Source organism: Vidua macroura, chromosome 3, assembly GCF_024509145.1.
Source record: "Vidua macroura isolate BioBank_ID:100142 chromosome 3, ASM2450914v1, whole genome shotgun sequence".
NCBI lineage: Eukaryota > Metazoa > Chordata > Aves > Passeriformes > Viduidae > Vidua > Vidua macroura.
The window spans coordinates 54761190-54781996 of NC_071573.1; the positions used below are offsets into that span (position 1 = coordinate 54761190).

At 39.4% G+C, this 20807-nt stretch overlaps 1 protein-coding gene across 3 annotated transcripts in view; it reads right to left on the reverse strand.

Annotated features, from left to right (window-relative positions):
• Positions 1-20807, reverse strand: part of ARID1B (AT-rich interaction domain 1B) — a 325304-nt gene that overhangs the window by 54423 nt on the left and 250074 nt on the right. For all 3 annotated transcript variants that reach the window (XM_053972619.1, XM_053972618.1, XM_053972621.1), the window contains exons 7-8: positions 11952-12131; positions 5239-5566 (exon numbers count right to left, since the gene is read on the reverse strand). In XM_053972619.1, coding sequence (XP_053828594.1) covers positions 5239-5566; positions 11952-12131 — 508 coding nt within the window. The remainder of the gene's footprint in view (positions 1-5238; positions 5567-11951; positions 12132-20807) is intronic.

Genomic DNA, 20807 nt, shown 5'->3' on the forward strand with positions numbered 1-20807 from the left:
GTCAAAACAATGCAACATCATACATGATTGTAGAGTCCGAACACCACTTCTCAGGTGGCAGGGGGATCAGCAGAAGGTAATGTAAATATCCACCTCAATTTAGCAACCCAATGGCCAGGATTTAAAATGATCAGTGGCTGCAAATAGCAAAATTGGTTCCAAATTCCTCAGTTTAATAAACTACTAGGTCTGAATCATCTCCTCTAAAATCAATGGCATTTAATTCTAAATTCACGCAATCTATTAAAAAAAATTGCTTTAATTTACAAAATTGCAACATGCAATCCTGAGAATCATATTAAGGTACATTGAGGTCAAAGGGGCTGCCTTCAAAGATAGGACTGCTCCTCAGGCAGGCATATCAAAACTCATTTTGTTGTAATTAGTTCAGGTATTGATAACTGTAGTTGCACCAGCAAAAGGCTCATTTTAGCATCCAGTTGGATGCACATTTTACAGCCAGCTAGCACTGAATTACATTTTCTAAGGCCACACTACTAAAAGCATCCAAGTCAGCCATTTTACAACTGTTTTTACCTTTCCATATACTACAGTCACACTTTCAACTGCTAAGAAGACATGCTCAGAATGACACTCACTGCTAGCATCTGAGATGCTGAAAGTGATGGTGAAAAGCATCTAGCTCTAAAGATGTCTGTTGACTTTGAGTGCCAAACTGATAATCAGTTTTAAACTGAGAACTTGCTGTAGAAAGCAAAAGCTCACAGACAGTGCACACAATCCTGAAAGGTTCAAGCTGGGCATCTACAAACTGAGGAGCTCAACACTGGCTGGTACTAGAAGATACTGGCTAAATTTGCTGCCTTTCACATCAACAGGGATCTCATTGCTTACAAACAGTAAGAATGAGATACAAACAGTATCTCATTTCTTAAAACTGTTTTTACTGAAGGCTTATTGTGATGCAGTTTTTGTACACACAGGAACATTTATCTGTCACTATAAATATATGTGCTGTTCTAAGAATCACAGTGTGATAAAACATCTTTTGGAGCCACCTGGAGCTTTAAGGTCTCCTCTGGGTTCTAGTCTCCTGCAGCAGAACCAGCCCTTGGGGTTTCAGTCAATGCCAACTTTCTTCCATGGATATATTAGGTCTTCAACATACAGTCCTCACTAGTCAATGGTTATGCTGAGATCAAGACAAGACAAATATAAAAAGTAAAACACTGTTTTGTAGTTTCTTCACACTCTCCTTCTGAAAATAAAGTGAATTACTACTCAAGGTACTAGAGATTTATTTAACATTGCCTGCTGCGAACTTTTACTCAGGGCAAGCATGAACACCCTGGGTAGCCTGAAACAATGAAGAGATTCAATGAAGAGATCTTAAAAACACCTTTCTGTTCTCTAGCCTGACATGGCAGTTATCATTTGGGAAACCCTGGCATGCATGCACAAGACAGACCAGCACATCCTAAGATTTTAGGTTACAGGGAACGTATTATGTATCTGTATAAATTAACCAAAGCTTAACATAAAGCAGACCTCAAGATGAGGTCAAAGGCTAATTCAAATGGTGTAAACCTATTATCTTCCACAGCCACCACTTTCATTTATATGATTTTAATATTTTCTAATGAAAAGGGTGGTGGTCTGCTCTGAGGATGATACCTAGGTGTAACTGGCTGACACTCAGATCCTGATCATCCTGCCCTGCTTAATGAGCATTGATTTTGTGCCCCAGTGGAAGAATTTTTTTTTTTCTGATGCATGCCATTTAAATTCTTTTTATGCGGCTGCTTAGTGTGGCTTGGCAAGGCAGAGGCAAACCAGCATTCTATGACTAAATGAGACTCCTGAGCTGGGAAAGGACAGATCCTGTGGATTAACAGCTGAAGATAAATTTCTCTCCCCTATTGATACTTGGCTTCTGAGTCAACAAGTTGACCTTGAAGTGGATCACAACCAACTTGAAAAGAAACACTGCTGTGTAACCATGACTATGACACAACTATTTGATTTTATTCTTAATTCTACACAGAGGAGGGTGTTTCATAGTAATAAAAATCCAACACCTTCTGAGCTCCACAGCTGAATCTTATAAACTCAACAGATTCAAAGAAAAAGGCTGAGCACTGTTCATGCATGTTGGCATACATAAGTGGATGTCTTCCCAGTTAGGTAGTGTGGTGGGAGAGTTCTCCCATTTCACTAAGTTTTCTTTCTGCCTTCTCTGTACACATATATGAACAATGTTATTAAGGGAAAAACCAAATTAGCAGCTACAGAAAACTGGTAATTAAAACTTGTTAACTGCCATGACAGAAGCAATAATTTGGGTATTAAAGATTTCCTACAGAGGCAACAACTGGAATAAGAGAATGGCAGGGAAGTCTGTAAGAGTTAAATCTCAGGTGAAGATGGACTTGTTTGTGAGGGAGCAACAAGCTGGTAGCCAACATAGATACTTTCACCCAGTTCTGTAACTTGTGATGTGGTTACAGAAATCAGTGTGGAGGACTCTGGTGAGAAAACGGTAGTTGCACTTTAGGCAAATGTTTTGCAAGGGATACTTAGTGCTCCTAAGAATTCTTCTAGAGACTAATTTTTCAAATATATGCACACTCAGCTACAGTGTACTAAAACTTCCTTGCAAATCCCATTAAGAAACCCTATAATCACTCTTGCAGTACCTCATCTCTCCGAAAAGGATCATACTCTGGGGGTTGCAGTTCTCTGCCTAGACAGTAGTGACAATACCACCAAGTCCAGAAAACGTGGCTGCACGCACCGCTGCAGACAAGAACACCAAAAATGAAGAGAGAAAAATGGTGCCTGGGTCAGGGAAGGATACATTTCATTCCTTCTCAGTGATGAGGTTCTTCATGTCCGTTTTAGGCACAAGGAAATGGAGCTATGCCAAAAGCCATGCAGGTGTGTTGAGTGAGTGACATGCAGCTTTTCATTGTACAGTCACAGTAGCATTAATAAAAAGAAAACAAAAAAAACCTAAAATCCCCTCTACAATACAAGCATTTCTGTATCTTTTATGTGATTTTTATATTCCTTCAGCAGCCAGATGGGATGTTCACAAACATTTTCAAAAAATGCCAAGGTCCCACAGTAAGTCCAGTTTACACTGCTGCCTACCCATACTGGTCAGGCTGGAGGGCTGAGGGAGCCTGAGTGTTGCCATAGGTTGGGTGCTGTTAAGAAAACATGCTGTGTCTGCCAGCCCCAGACTGGATAAGATGACCTAATGTGTGGTGGCCCGAAGCAGAACCTCTCTGGATTTGATCTGTATCACAAATCCAAGTCATTGTGAAACACCTTCCTTCCACATGCGAGTCTCGAGTCTCGAGGACTTGCAGGAATAGCCAAAAGCCATTATGCTTTCTCCCCTACAGTTGACTTGAGATCAAAGAGGAAAACAGTGTGCTTGCAACCCCCTGGCACAAGAGTGGTGTGACAAGTTCCTTCCCATTTGCAGTTTATAAATTACCCTTTTGCCAGTATTTGTGATAGAGAGTCAGTGACTGCTCAGCTCTTCCATAGGTGCCGGATCACTGGAATGGGCAGTATGTGATAGGAATGCTCCAAAATGGGGCAGTTTTGTCCAGTCAAAACTAGAAAGAGAAAGCAGTTCTACAAAATTTACTTGGGAGGAAAATGTGAGATAGAAGTGGTAATCATTTAACCTAGTTTTTGATCAAACATCACACACTATGCAAAACGTGCAAGCTGAATCACAACCAAATGCTTTCCACTTAACACAAAGTCTTTTCTTGCTGTCAAGACCAACAAACATGAGCTTTTCCTTTCATTCTATGATTATAGAGAAATCCTGTTCCTGCAGCTGCAGTGATGGCCTATTTATTCCTTCGTGCCTGACCTATCAGCTTATAGCCTAAACCAGACAGACAGAAGCAGACTTCCACAAATCCTACTAGACAGGTCTGTTAAAACAACGAACAGAAGAAAGGGACTGCTGGTTCACAGATATCTCCTGGAATATGGTCTGCTTTAAGGGAGCCTGTTTCTATTTTACTGAGCAAGAACATGAAGCACACTAAATTAACTGTTATTGTTTTAAAGTTTGCTGCTGCTTATCATTAGTAGCCACCTGCCTTTCAAGCTCTCAACACAAGAAGGTAACAAACACAGGGACACACTGGCTTTCTATTTCTTGTTTAACATTGTGTATTGGAATAAGAGCAACTCAAGTGTCCACAAACACTGGTCTTGAATGATAATATCTGGACGAATGTAGTGCATCTGTGTATGCATATGCGTAAGTGCAGTGAGCAATACATACACATATGAACATGTTCACCTGAAGAGTGCAACTAGATTTGTGTAATTCTCAAAACATTATGGACCTTCTTGCAACAGAAAAAGGTAATAAATATGACAGGAGTTATTTGAGTCTAGGGAAATGTGGATGTTACTTAATCTGAAAAATTTCACCCCAAAAAAAAAATTAATTGCAAATATTCAGTCATTTTAAGAATGACATGGACAGCAAAGTGCCTTTTACCAAAACCTATATACTAATGACAATATGTAGCTGTGCTGCCCAGAGGGGACACAAGAAGACAGACGATGGCTCCAACCTCTGCAGCTTGTTTGCAGGTTCTCTGCACAAGTGGCAGGAATCAACTCCAGATAACTACAGACTGCTTTATGTCTCCCTCTGCCTCTCCCCTCCAGCTGCTCCCCTCAGCCTGCCCTCCTCTCCCCCTCTGCAGGCCTGCCTGGGAGCAAGAACATCCTGCAGAAGAGAACTGCCATCAGCACTGTTGCTCAAAACGTGGGCAGTAGATACAAGTGCTGATGGCAGCTTCACAGGCTTCCTTACTCTCTGGCAGGGGTATAAGCTGCTGAGGACATGTTGGCCCTCTCTTTACAAGAGATAAAAAAAATATAAAAACCCAAAAACGTTTGAAGTTGCAGAGGGCTTGTCGAATGTTGTTGCAATCATGTGGGTTGTCCTAAAGCTGTAATGCCAAGAACCAAACCAGAAGTGGCCATCATCACCATTGTTGCAACTGCTTTTTGAGAGGATAATTCAAACAGGCAACAGCATATTTTCTCCTTAAGAAAAGGAGATAATTAAGAAACAGTATTCTTTGGACACACCATCTCCTCCCAGAGATAAGGGCATAGCTAGAACATGTATAAATGCACATTCACACACCTCTACAGCGCTGTTACTTCAGAAATGACAACGAAAACATTCCTACTTATTTAAACTCCTTTCACCTGAATGCATACCTGCTCTGAGCTGAGTTCGCAGCAGCCTGCATCACTGCAGCAGCCGCCTCCTGTGCCTTACGGTTCACAGTTGGCATGGGTGGGCCCATCCCAGGGCCTCCCTGTTGAGACATGCCAGGAGAATTGGGGGTCATACTGCTCATGTTTCCAGGAAATGGTCTGCTCTGCATCCCAGCTGATGGCATCCGTCCCAGGGGCATGGAACCACAAGGCTGGCTTGGCCCCTGTCCATGCATCTGACTGTTGGCATTGATACCCATGCCGGGTCCTGGGCCACTGTAACTTGTGTTGGGCACACCGCTGTATGTCGGTGGTCTGGAGTAGTTTCCTGAACAAAACGATAAAAAGCACAGAGAAAAATATTAAAACTTTTGAGCAAATTTTCTGTTTAGGAAGTTAGCAGCTGCAGAACTTAACATATGTGAACTAAAGTGACCCACCCTAGCCTCAAACTCAGGACAATGCTCTTACAAGAGAGAAGCAGTGGAACAAACTACCCCAGGAGGTTATGCAGACTCCCTGCACGGAGGTTTTCAAAACCCAGTTGGATACAGCCAAGAGTAACCTGGTCTGATCCTTTATCTGACCCTGATTTGAATACAAGGTCAGCCAAGAACAGCTCTTGAGCACCCATCCAACCTGAATTATCCTGTGAACCTGATTTTCACATACCCTCAAACATTTTCTGTCTAATGTATGTTACAAGGCAACAAGAAATAAAGAAAAGTACAGCCTCCAGAGAGTTAACAGCACAGCATGTGTGGTATGTAAGAAGCCCATTACATAAGTTCAAGGGAGAATTTCATTTTTGCAATTTTATGTTCTCATTCCTTTGTCTTTATGCAGTTTCAGCAACAGGCTTCTTGCTCCTAACTGTTCTGCCCATTTAAGACAGAGATGATTTGGTGTGGACTGGTGAGAATGACTGCTGAGGTCCGAGAAAGATTCCTGCTCTCTCCTGCCCCATCCTGCTTTTCTAGTAAGTTCAGTTTGGTTATGTCAGCATAAGGGGTGGTAGCTTACAGTGCAACTCCTCTGAGAAAACTAGTCTTACACAAGTAAGCAACAGTACAAAGATGCTCATATAAGCAGGTGCCTTATGAAGGACAGCATGAAAACCTGGCTGAACCCAATCTGTGTTGTCACTAAAGTGCTCCGCTTGCAGCAGCTTAACTCATTTGAGTGCTGATTTTCCTGTCACGTTGAAATCTCAAGAAAAATCAAGTATACAGCATGCAGTGTTACAGAAACAAACCCAAGCAGCATGAGAAAGAGGAAAAAAAAAAAAAAAAGCTAAAGATATGATAGAAAACTATTTTAGGAAATGTATCACATTGCACTACTTCAGTCATCAGTTTTGACTTGTCTTCATTTCCATCTCATCCAGATTAGTGGAAACATGACCCATTCCCTCCCTGTGGGATGCCACAAAGCAGAGTTTCCTGACTACTCTCGGATATTCCCACGCTTATTCAAAGGCAGAAGTCCTTGGACTCTTCCTGTGATTGTGCAGATCAGCCATGCCTCTCCTCAGGCCTCAGCTACCAGGCAGAGGAGTTGGTGGCACCCAACTCCCATTTGTATTTAAAATAAACATATTCATCCATCATTTGAATGCACACATAATTAATTCATATGCTCCTGCTGCTGTGCTTTTGCTAATCTTCTCTTCAGTCTGTAACTGACTCACTCTACTACAAGATCTCCTTAGTGAAAACTTATGAAACCTACGCTTCCCAAGGAAATGAAGCAACCATCCTCTTCTGCTTTAAAATCCAAGTTTCTGCCTGGGGGTCCTCACAGAAGGATCCCCAGTATGTGGTTCAGCAGATATGAAAGGCTCCAGATTCAGCTTTATGCTGTCTTAAGACTGCCCTGTCACTTCTCCTCTTCTAGGATTGGCTGCTGGCAGCTGACTATTCTCTGTTCAGTGAGCCATCACCCCCAGCCAGAGTTTTAGCTGCTGAGACCAGCTCAAGCCATGCATCTGATCCAGCAAAAGTCACTACAGACTGAAGGGTTGACTAGTTTCACACTGCTCTGCTATGTGTTACAGGCAACAGCACACAACTTGGATGTTGCTCCGGGTTTCCAGTTGCTTTATACCAAAAAAATGTAATACAGCAGGATGGTGTATATGTGCACTCAAAGATTATGCACAGCAGTTAGCACATCTTATGTACATGCCATTAGTAACACCGCTTCCCAAAGTGAAGCAAATTCTCTCCCTAGACTAGCAGATCTGATATCCACAATCACTGGGAGCTACTGTCAATACAATTTACATAAAGCCAATTTGTTTTGTCATTTAGGGTCTACAAAGTACATTCAGCAGCATGTGTGGAGGAGCAAACACCAATGCTATATAACACTGCTGCTGTTTTGATGCTATTTTGAATTGGGACAAAAAATGCAATCTTATGTGCTTTGGCTTTTCCAGCATACACACAACAAAGAAAAAACAGTGGAATCTTCTCCATAAAAATATGTGGCTCAGTTAAAATAGCTCCTAATCATTCATCTTCAGGGATACAAGATGCACAGGGAAGTTATATCTTTTTAGTAAGGAAAACAAGTTTCAGTGTTTCTTTCCATCTTTTTCTTTCCCTAAGCATTTCCTTAATACCTCAAGTACTAGCTATTCTTATACCTTTCCCAGACAACAACAACAACAACAACAAAAAAAGAAGAAAAAAAAAAAAGAAAAAAAAAGGCAAAATAAAAGCCAAACAAAATACAAGAGGAATTGCCAGGAATGAGGAGTGTAATCTTATTTCCATGTTTCTCTAATAGATTAGTAATTTGTTGGCAGTGGCTTTGACAGAAAACAGATGGATGCAGCATTAAACACAATGAATGCAGCAGATGCTAGGCCAGCCCACATCAGCTGGACGTGTCAGGCAGCCAAGTTCAAGAGCCCACACTTTTCAAGTGGGTACAAGCCTGGCAACAGCGGCTGCACAGTACTACTGAACAACTCCTCCCCTCCGTATCTGAGGGATTTTTGATTCCAACTCCCCCTTGGCAGAGTAGAATTGTACCAAGAGAGACAACATCTCTAATGCATGAGAAAAAACAATGCTGTAACAGGAATCAAGAGGAAAAAAAAAAAGTGTAATGAAGATAAAAGTATAAAAAAGCTGACTAACAACCTGCCAAAGACAGATGTTCATACTTACTGCTGAAACTCGGGTCCACTTTGTTCAGGTTTGCTGAACAAAGTGCTCTGAGATCTTGCCATTTCTAAGCAAACTAAAAAGAGGGAGATTTGAGAACTAGCTGTTAGCTTTGCTCTCTGCTTTAGAGACATAGATCAGATTCACCATATTAAAAAGAGCATCTTGGAATAGTTCTAGAATTTTTTACATGTGCACTTAACCATCAAGCTATTCTTCTAGACAATTTAAATGTGTTGTTCTGAATTCCTCTAAACTATTTTACCTAGGGGACTTCAGTAAGATATAGTTGATATTTAAGTCTTAGCTCCACAGACTCTTGCATACATGGGTCTGGATTCAGAGGTACACACTCTCAGGATACACAGGGCATCTCATTCTTAAGACGCTACCATTTTAATTAAAATTTAGGATTAAAATCAGTGGGAACTAGACAGCAAAGTGCCTTTGTGAAATTAATCCAACATTAAAAGCACAAATACTCAATTCATACTACTTTATCACAAGCAAAAGGGGGTTTAACTTACAGTGAAGCTCTGGGGTTGCAGTTCAAACAAATTCAGTCCCGATTTCCCTCTTTGTCATACCCCAACAGAACAGCTTTACTGCTGAATTGAGTAGGAAAGGTTAGGAAGACAGGATGCATTTCTGAGGCATTTTACTGATTCACAGGAAGCTTTTCTCTGCCCCAGTCTTAAAAGATCCAACCCACTATGGCATCTGACTGCTCTCCAGAGTGCATTTAAGGGACATTTTGCTGTGGCAGCAGTCTGATGCTCAGGTCATAGACCAGAGCTTCATTAGCCCCTGAGCTAGATGTTGCCCAAATACAAACTGAAGAGATTCTTTCAGTAACAACTTCTATCCTCGCTCTGTTTTTTTTTTTTTTTTGTTTTTTTTTTTTTTTTTTTTTTTTTTTGTTTTTTTTTTTTTTTTTTTTTTTTATTAATTTAATTCTTGGGGACAGGAAAATGCTGGGATTTAATAAAAAATTAAAATTAATCTTCTGTACTGTATGCTCCTGTGTTGTATTGCAGACACACAGAAGTGTGGAGCCAAAGCCATTTATTATTTTTGTAGGAAATGGTTTCACAAAATTGGACTAGGACCCAGTACAGAACTGCTTCCTGGGAAAAATATATTCTGCTCTTATTATAGTTCTAAGTGTCATGTAAACACATGAAAATCAAATAAATCAACCATAGGCATGAAATGGATCATTCTGCTCTCATGAACTGAGGGCTAATACTTCCAGTCCAAACTTAATGGTGTAGTCTTTATTATGGTGAGCAATTCAACTGCACAGAGGATACTAGCCTTGAGCAATTGTTTTCAGGACAGCACACAGTGAAATCCAGTATTCAAAGCTGGATCAAAAGCTTAGTGTCTAGAATGCTTTGATGCATATATGAAAATACAAGTAGTCCTGACAAACCCAGCCTAAGCTTAACAATATTCTGGAAGAAGGCCTATGTGAACAAAACATGGAAAGCAAATCAAATCCGTGAGCATTACTTTAGTTTAATAATTTAAGAACTTGGTTTCAACCCACGCAATTTTCAATATATTTGCTATTTTGGCAGAAAAAGGCAAATGGGATAACATTATTATATATTCATCATTGCTGGCATATGATTATGCTGTATAATAGGGTATGTTAAGAATTGCAATTATGAATTACTTTCATTTAAAATGAAAAAATGCTTTTAAAACATGAAGTCCAGGTAAACACATAACTTGGAAATATCACTATCTTCATTCCTGGTGGTTAGATCAACCTGGTGAAAATGTACTATTCTTCTGGTCTAATTGTTACCTATAGAGCTGACAGTCTGCAAGGCCCTTATTTTATGATGACCAGTGCACAGAATCATTGGTACTTCCCAAGCACTGGCAGAAGAACATGGTTTTCATCCATCACACTATTCACCAAACCCTTCTGAAATGGTCTGTTAATGACAATGATGCTCATTTTCTTCCTGTCCCTCAAGTTCACTTTTTAATAGGAGTTTCTTCTTGACCATGACCCATAAAATCATTACATAGGCACTTTCATCTGCAGAGGGAGGAAAAGAACTGCTGAACTCAAGCAAAAAAAGAAAGTAGCATTTGGCGTGTTACTTAAATGCATTGATTTAGTACAAAAACCTTTCCATTCAATCAGTGTGGATAGCTAATGTTTTACTGCACTTGACACCACTATTCCCATGGTTTGGAATCTCAGCAGCAGCAGTACAGCTGGAAGTCAGGATAGCACATCATAAATCCACTGGATTTTTTACCAGTTAAGCTAGTTGCTCACTGTGCAGATAAAAATAAGCACTTGGACAGCATTTTATGGCCACAAAATGCTTTCCAAATAAAAGGAAAGCACCAGTCAACTGGAGTTAGGTAATTAATCTTCACACATGGCTATAAGGCATTACTAGTCCCATTTTATAGTTAAGGAAAGCAAAGCAGAGAAATTAATCTCCTTCCCTATGCTGAAAGATGATGTAAAAGGCAGAGCCAAAATAAGAAACTGGGAAATCTTGGCTAGTAGCCCTGTGCTCAGAACACTAAACCAAACGCTGCCCAGAGATGAAACAGAAAGGAGCATTGCACAGAAGAGCAAGGCTTCTTGCAAACAAACATCAGAACTAGTTCTCAGAAACTCGGGAGACTAAAATAACCATCCTTGCTAGCATGGGAGAGTCACTGATCCCTACAGAAATTCCCACTGCTGCCTCAAGTCCTTTCTGAGGCTTTTAAGTAAGAAAGCAACAGTAGAAGTGCTGAAATAGAAAGGCTTCTTTATGTTCCTCTAAAGAAAATACTGACCCTTGTATATTCCATGGCTTGACTTCAACTTCATTAAACCCCTAAACAGACTCATACGTTCTAAAGGTTATCTACTAAAGGCAAAACAGTAGACAAGTTCAAGGCTGTCCAGGGGCAGAAACTGTGTATTCTATTTTGGTTCACTCCCCCACCAATTCTGCCAAACAAGCAAAATAAAAGGAACTGTCTCTCTCAGTCTGAATAGTTAGTTAAGATTCACAAACCATAAGCATTAGAGCTCAATATTCTATTTCCACAGTAGCCACTGTATTATTATGCTTGTTAGAAGACTTTACCCTCAAAGTCACCACGCAATTTCAGGCTGGCCTTGGGATTTTATCCAAGAAAAGAAGTCCTATTTTGGGAGCGGTGTTGTGACCCTTATTCCATGCTTGCTCAAATGCAGCCTCATCACAGAGATGACATGCTTGGGCTTCTAAACAATAGACCCAGCAATGCCACAGATTCTTAATTTCCTTGCCTAATTGAAGGTCACTATTTTTACACAGAAAAAGGTGCTAATAACAGAAACAGCTTCTTCCACAAGGTGCAGCTCCACCTTTGGATACAGCTTTATTTGTTTAGGATTTTTTTTTATGCAGAGTGTTGTGCGTGCGTTTCTGTTGTTTTTAACATACATACTCACATACATGATACATACATATATTGTAAAAAATATACATAAATTATTGTATCTATCACCAGCATGTATTTTACCTTGTGGTCCATACTGGCTCATCTGAGGCCCATAAGTACCACTTGAATTACTCTGCTGAAAGCTACCAATTCCAGGATGCACTTGACCTCCAGGTGAGGGGTGTGGTGACATGGAAGGTCCAGTTTGTTGAGGTCCATACTGTGACATTTGGGGGTTCCTCTGTATGCCTGCCATAAAACCTATAGGGAGAAAAGCAACAAAACAAAAATTAATATTCAGGTAACTGTTCTTTATTTCTAAAATATCTTTGGCATTAAAATAATCCAACCCTCTTTAGTTATTTCACACTAAGAATACCCAGAAAACTGCTGTTGTTCATACAAAGAAAACCACACAGATCTCCAAGTCAGCAATGATGTTTCAACTACCAAAACCTGCACATAAGGTTTGAAAGCCTTTACTTGTAAATGAAGACGGGGCAGTCCTGCTTATTTAGAAATGGGTGTCAATTTTAAAATTAAAACAACTTTCAGTGAAAAAAAAATAAAGGCAATTATATGCATTAGTTAATTAGCAGTACTAGGGAATTTGCCTGATGACTTATGGTGGGAGTATGACATCTTCAAAATTATACGTCACTACCAAAATGCCTCACTTCAGCATATAGAAACCCACTGTAAATACTCCTCTACTCAACAAACTCACCAGAGCTAAAATTTACCTCTGTGTGAACACTAGTCATACCAGCCAGAAATAACAGTTGTTTTGTTATGTATTTGTTCTCTAGGTCCTTCTTCTAGTCTTTCCCCTGCACATTCCATTGCATTCTCTCCTTTTTCCCTTTTGTAAATGTATTAATGAATCCAAATTTAATTTAAGGTTCAAAAGTGACAGCATGACACCTAGCGAAACAGTATCAAATTTAGAAGCTGCACATGAAGGAACAGAACTAAGCCTATTAAATGAAGGAAGAAGAGGGTTTTGAGGTGGGGTTTTAAAGTTTTCTTGAACTGGGAAAAATCCTGCAATCCTGCCCGTGAAATGTCTATGTAGGGATGCTGGTTTTCTGGTGTTTTATACCCTGAAAGGTTTCAGTGCTGCTTTGAATGTTGAGGAGGATGTGCTGGCAAAATTTAGTTGTTTTTTTATTTCTGGAGGAAATCCGCTTTCTTTCCTTTCTGCTCGCATATTAAATTTCATCTTTCCATTTCCTTGCAAGGCAAAACCTGCACATACCACAGCCCAGCTCTGGCTGTGCTGCTACTGTGCTGGGTGAGGAGGGAGCCCCGGGGTGCAGCACAAAAGGATGACTCTCCCATGGGGCCGGGGTGTCCTCCCACTGGTTAGCACCAAACATCACCCTCTCCCTGCCCCCGGACACTCAATGCCTGATTAATGGAGAGGTAATTTTTTCTGAGCCATATCCAGACACGCGATCAGACTCATAACTGAAAACACTGAGGTGCAGGTTGTAAGGAGAAAAACCAGGAGATGAGATGACTTTGTACCCCTTGGGCACAGTTCTTTCGTGCTGTGAACAGCTCAATCTATATTGTGCTAAAACTCCAACTGCAACTTGGCAGAATATGCATCAATTTTTCCTGATCTTTGTGCAAGCCCCAAGACAAGGAACTTGATCACACCTGAACTGCAAAGTCAGAGTCTGGCACTTGCTCTGGAGGCAGAGCGGACATTGACACATGACACAGCAAAAAACTGAGTGTAAAATGGCAGCTTGGAAACTGGTCTGTACTGGTTGGAAAACTCCATTCTTCTGCAAAGGGAAACTTGCATGACCTTCTTCATTTAGCTTTATTTTGAAACAGACCCCTTGATTTTTAAAACAGTTCCAGTCTGGGCACAGCTCTTATTAGAAGGCCTATGTCTTCTGCTAACAGTGCTGTAAGTAATTTAGAAACCTAATACAATCACGTCTGTACAAAATTAAAGCCCATGCTCCTGACACACACCATATATATCACTCTTGTGGGATCCATTTGAATGAAAAAATTTGTACTGGTCACACTAAGATTTTTGTTATAAAGACAGTAAAGTTACTCCTGTGTCTAGAATAGAAGTGAGGGTTTTTTCTGTTCAGCTTTTAATCCATATGAGGTAACTTTCCAAACATTGCTCTAGTGATTAAGGTTTTTCAGCCCCGTTATTATTGCAAGCAGTACTTTTCTTAACAGCACAAGGAAGGGTGATATACTGAACAGCTACTGGTGTAGTAATTTCTAGTAGTGATGCAGAGGGCCTGCTGGTTGTTGAAGCTAATGGAGAACATGGACTAATGTCTAATGAAAAACATGGAGATTATCAGTTTTAACCAGCCCTGCTGTTGTCAAAAAGGCTTCTAAAGGGACCAGACTAATATTCAAAAAGTAAGTGTTTCTACTCAAATGACCTCTTCTTCAGTAAACTCCTCCTCATTCATTTTGGATGCTGTGGAATGGATGTATAGCTATGTGTACAGTTATAAATAAAACATGCCAGGAAGAGAGTGGGACACTTGTGTCCATCCAGATAAACCTTCCCACTCAGTCCTGGTACTCTTATCTGTATGACTTCTGGGCACAGTTCCTTGTCCTGCCTTATCCATGCTCTGGGCTGTGGCTCAGGGAACATTGGCCAAAACCAAGCCGCGGGCATGCCAGAAACTCAAGAGCAGAGATAACTGTGTGAAACTACTCAAACTCATGCTCTAGCCTTAGTTTAATAAAGATGTTGATTAACACAACAAAAAAGGAACACTATTAAACTGCTTTTGATGTGAGGCATGAGTTTCATAATCTCAGAGGGTGTAGGATTCCTCTCAAATCAAGGCTGGCTTTGCTATTTTCTCTTGAAGGAAGATATTAAGATAAAGAATTAAGGAAAAGGAATCCTGAAATTCAGGAAGAATATCTATGCTATACTATATTCTGCTACTGTCTGTATGGTACACTGAAGCATGATGTTAAAACAGGGCATGCTCAGATTTCCTTCCAGGGGGCAGAGGAGTCCTTTCAGCTATGGATGAGATGTGGAGTAGCAAAGAACAGTTCTTACTGTAATCTGGATTCCATTACAACATAGAGGAACCTATCCTCATCAACCTCCTTGAGAGCCCAGTCAACATCCAGAGATCAGTGTATGAGTTTGAAGTGTTTTAAGTATTTGCAGAAAGCTCGGATGTCTTACAGAGAAAAGGGTTCCTGGTCAATACATTAACATTCATGCATCATAAAGAAAAAAACATCAATTCTAAAAATCTTATCAGAAATGAAAGGGAGCAGCTGGCATACATTCATTTTTCCTTATTTACACACATTTTCCCTAGTGTTCAACTTCATTTTATAGCCGATACAAAAAGAAATAAATTTTCTTTCCAGAAAATTAGATTTAAGATAAAGTTTTCTTCTGTAAAGAATGGAAGTAGGATTACATTAGAGGTGCACTAGAGTAATGGTAGTGAAGTGATTCAACAGCCAGACTGCATCTGACATGTCAACCCCTGTGACAACAAGGTGGGTTGTTTTGTCTTTAAACTGCTAGGAAATAGCTGTCAATTAAGCCTTTAAAATTGCAGTGGCAACACACTCATCAGTGAACAAATCTACTCCCTTCCCTTAATATTAATGATAAAAAGAGGTAGAGGTGATGCTTTATTTGCCATCACAACAAAAGATTACTTATTGAAAAAACACTTGAGTGGGTTTTGGCAAACTAAGCTATTTCAGAAGTAGCTGAATAAAGTGACCCTGCCAGAAGCATTCTCTTCCTTTTGAGTTAGCTTTTATACTACATTTACATACGTGAAGAATGACTGTATTAAAAACCATTTTAACATTGCAGAGTCATCTTTGCTGGTTTTTTTTTTTTTTTTTTTGTTTTTTTTTTTTTTTGTTTTTGTTTTGTTTTGTTGTTGTTGTTGTTGTTGTTCTCAGTGGAAGAGTAGCATACTATTAACAGTTATCACACTGTAACAATAATAAAATATGTTTGCATGTTCAAATTCAACATACATAGAGTGTTTAAAAATGGTCAGGTAGCATTTTATTTTTCTTCTTTTTTTTTAGCAAAATACAGAGAAAAAATAAACCAAGCAATGCTTGTGACAAAAGTGTTTCTGCTTCTTTGATGAAGGAAAAGACAAAAATGAAGCCTCTATTGTTCTAAAGAGCACTAACACCTGGTAATACACATAATTTAGCTAATACCACCTATGAGACTTTTTAAAATAATTTAAAACCTTTTCCTTCCCTCAGGCATATGTATACACAAAACAGATATACAACAGTAAATGACTAAAGCTTCATGAAATTGTGCACTAAGGTTGTCTAACTTACATCTGTACATTGACCAATCCAAAACTATCTGTTTCTTGAATACTATCACCTAGCACTACCCGTGAAAAACATCCACTCAGCGTGCTGGGTGCTGCTGTAAAACATCAGATGGATTCTTGTGATATTTTAAAATCTTTGCTTGAATATGGAAAAACCTTTTGATATTTTAAAATCTTTGCTTGAATATGGAATAAAGAAAAGTAAAAGCTCAAACAAAAAGGAAGTGACTGCAAAGGAACAGGTTATTGCATATCAGTTGATGGACAGCAACTGTCTACTGGCACAACTTTAACCACGGTCAATGAGAAGTCTTTTGATTTAGCCAGGAGTAGTCCATCCATTTTCATGAATGAATTAAACCTGAAAACATGTGCAACACTTACAACACTCATTATAAGCTAAATAAAGCTTGGAGTTTACAGTGATAGCAGATCATCATTAACCTATGCATCTGATAAATAAGAAATGAGGAAAGGTACAATGTGCAACAGTATACTGTAAAAATCAACTTTCCTAAGAAAAAAGTACACTGGGCTGCAGCTCTTCCTAGAGGGGCATGCTTAGTGACAGAGCTTGCAACCAAAACAACTCAGGAACCTTTCTAAGTAAGGAACAAGGAAGCTCCCTTTGTTCAAGGGCAGAGAAGCAAGGGCTATTACTAGCTAGACAGGCTTATTAGTCTGAAAATCATGGAATAAGAAAAGTAGAAAGAGATTGGATCCATACACTGATGATCAACTAATTAGGGAAAAACAACATAAAATCATGTACTCATGAATCAGCTCAAAAAAATAAAGTATGTGGAGAGATATTTTCCACTACCTCTAAAGGAAAAACTTGTGTACGGGGAGAAACAGAAATTTCCAATGCTTGGTATTTTAACAAGGCACTGGTCAGTAACCTTGAGAAAAAAGAGCACTATGGACATGTTTAGCAGTTTGTGTTGTATCCACTCTCTCAGGATTTTCACCAGAGTATACAACAGAACTACGACGGATCTAAAGCAGTGACTCCCAAATCTAGCTCATCTGTGGACAAACAACACTGAGATAGACATGTCAGGGTAAAGCTAAACAAATGAAAAGCATTATTGTGTGATTTGGCACCCTGCTAGCATGGCAGGATGCTGAGGAACATCACAGTCCCACTGAAACTCTGCCTAGCCCGCCCGTTTCAGATGGCAAGGACAGCTCAAAGGCTTTGGACTGGTGAACCACGTCTGGGTTTTTGCCAAGCTAAACATGTCCATAGTCAGCACCTCAGAGCACTGCAAGGAAATAGCCAACAGAACACAACTCAGACATTAAGTGCTTTAGTAATTGAAAGAGTTGGTTATTCTCATGTAAGCCTGTGACACCAGAACCCTAAATATGCAACCAGATTGTCTGCAGATGGTACTTGAACAAACACTTCACATGGTGTGGTCAAACCTGGAGATGTGTGGCTTACAGATGGCAGGAGCTAAGAAAATACTGTTGCACCATTGCTTATGGGGGCCAGCTCTACCTGGCCATAAACTACTTACTGTCACTGGCAAAGAATGGCCTGGTACTTACCCCTAAGGTGCTACTTAAAATAAACACTGAAAAGGACACAGTGAGAGAGATTTAGGCACTGGAAAAAAATCTAAGCAGACAAAAATGTTATATAGGTCTAAACAAATGACAGCAATTAAGAAACTGGTGAAGGTTTGACCCATGTATCAGAAAATAAACTAAGTAAATCAAGTGAAATCATGTGGCATAAAAACCTGATATCAAGAGCAAGCAGACACAAGATTTCTTTACATTTGAGATACCTCAGATAATATTTTCATTTTCCAGAAAGCAACCTTTTTAACATATGTCCAGCTAGACCTATGTTTGACATACACAGAGCATGTAACTTGGAAATACACACCACAGAGCGATGGATTGGTGAGCATGAGTGGCTGAGCTTGCAGTGTCAATCTCATTTAGACAATGCAAATACTAATTCTCAATATTCCTGTCCAGTTAATAGGCAGACAAAATAAATAATAAATAAATAAAATACCTGCATTACAACTGCCTACAATATCTTTGGACATAATATTTTGTAAAAGCTAAAAATGGTATTTAACATTTCTTATTTCTTTCTCCAATCACATTCTATTAAAAAAAAAAAAAAAGTTCCAAAATGTTTTTAGGAGAAAGTTCTTTGAGAAAAAAGAGCAAATACTTGCACATCCACGATACAGTTTTTGGCAAACTTTCCTTCCTCAGACATTCACTCTCTCAGTTCTTCTGAGAACTCTTCTTCTTCTAATGAGCTGCTCTTCTTCTAATTAGAAGTTCTTCTAATGTTTCTCCATTAACCATGAAAAAATGTAATCAAGTTTCTACACTGAGCTCTTTTTTTCCAGCCCACATAAAAACCCACATAAACCTTGCCAGCTTCTCCAAGTCCATCACAGCACCACTAAAACCATCTGAACTTCTCTAGTCTAGAGTAACAGTGACATGATTTCCCTTTGGTATCTGGACAACTTATTTTCACAATGGCATCTGCTAATACCTACAGTCCAACCACCACATTTCTTCACATCCATTCAACAAAGAATGTTTCTTTACTTATGGGAAAAAGCAGTAAAGGAAAACAGCACCATAGCAAAATTAGTATTTCCTGCAAAGATCATTGCAGTATTTCTTGTTTCCACAAAAAGACCGATGTTCTGTTTAAGAAAAAGTGCTGGACTGGTTTTATTTTTCTTTAAAATTATTTTCTTATTATGCTTTAATATCTATCTTACAGTCTCCTCACTGTTTATTTGTCTGACTGCTTCTCTTCACAATGTGAATAGCTTTGGGGAAGATGGAAACTAATGACCTAGCTAAGGTTTTAACCCAGACCCCCTAGTGTTTTACCAGCTGTGCTATTAGGTTAACTGGCTGAATCTCCTCTGCTTCTCTCTCTGATATTACAAAACCCAGTCTATGTATAGCATGCAATAATGTTTAAATTTTTCCCACCCCTAAACCTCCCTCTGCTACTGCCTAGCCTTGAAATTCATATAATCTATCATTGATAAATTAGAATCTGGGGAAGGATCAGACAGATTACCCAGATGGTAGCTGGGGAAGAAATATCCAGCCCTTCCTAATGCAAACCTTGCATAATGCCCTCTGATGCAAATTTTAAGTGCTATACTGAGGACAAAGAAGGAAAGACATTTATGGAGATGTTCACGCATAGCCTAAACAAAAAATACATTGCTCATTCGCCATTTTACACATAATTTGTTACTGTAATATACCTTATACAAGATGCTTTTACTATGGTGCTTGAAAAATCAGGTTGACGGTGACTTGAAGTACAAAAGCGCCCACCCTGCTCTCCCAGCTGCCCCTGAAGGGAATCCTGAATTTCAGTAGGTAGCTTGGGCTGCTGGAATTAATCTCAGCAGCAACATGAAAAACCTGAGGAGTCTGTCTGCTTTGCACAACCAACATTTGTCTACGTTTCCCTAATAACGTGCACACTTAGGAAAATCGTGGAGGAGAGCAAGGAAGAAATGGCATTTTACAATGTGTAATGTGCAAAACCTGCAGGCTTAATGGTCTAAATTTCAGGTTTGAAAATTTTACCCTCCCCAGAGACTGCTGTTCAAAGGTTCTGAATCAACTCAGATCTTCCTTTTCATGAAGTAAATATATTGAATATCGCTATTATATACTTTGTGGACAAGACTAAAATATACGTGATATGTCTTCTGTTGCACACATGTAAAATAAATTATATTGCTTCTTTCAAAAACACAAAATCAGTGTGTTGTCCTTGGTCCCAAAATGCCTTTGCCTCAGTCTTATTTTTACCATGATTTATGATTTGACTGATTTTTTCCTTTCCTTGATTTGCAGCTGTTCCCTGATGAGTGTTTATTCTTTTGGGATCCTTTGGGATGGTAGGAACTATCCAGTGTTAGCTATTAATATATACATGATATAGACTTCAATTCACTGTCCTGTATATTAATTTTAAAAGACATAAAGGGTCTTAGATCAGAGATTGTTTATCTTTACAGGAGCTTCACAAAAAGGTTAACTTAGGCACTGAGCGTCCTGACAACCATGGTGCTGTTGAACAGGCAGACCACAGGCAGTTCCCAGTTTATAGGCCATGATGGGAAGCTCTCCCAGGGACAGGGATCATACCCAGTAACTTCACATCAAGCATGTGACAGCAACATTGACTCACTCTGTCAAGTTCTTCTTCAGTAACTGCTGTAGCTTATCTTGCTCCCTGAGCCCAGAGGCAGGGAATTTGATGGCTGCCTAATGAAGTCAGTGGAAACTTTTCTATTGAGAAGTCTCTCTGCTGGCAACTATATAAACTCTCTCAGAAAAAGTCAATTCTGCTCCCTAATCTCAAAAAGAGAATCCCCAATTTAGTTTAAAAAATGAAATAAAGATTCATCTCCAAGTCTAACATCAGCAAGAAGAGTGCAATGACCAGCTGCTGTTATACAAAATTTATTTGTTGATAACTGACTCTGGGTTTTGATTGTACAGATATTATTACTTACTTCACATCCTACTTCTGCAGTTTTGCTGTCTCCCAGCATGG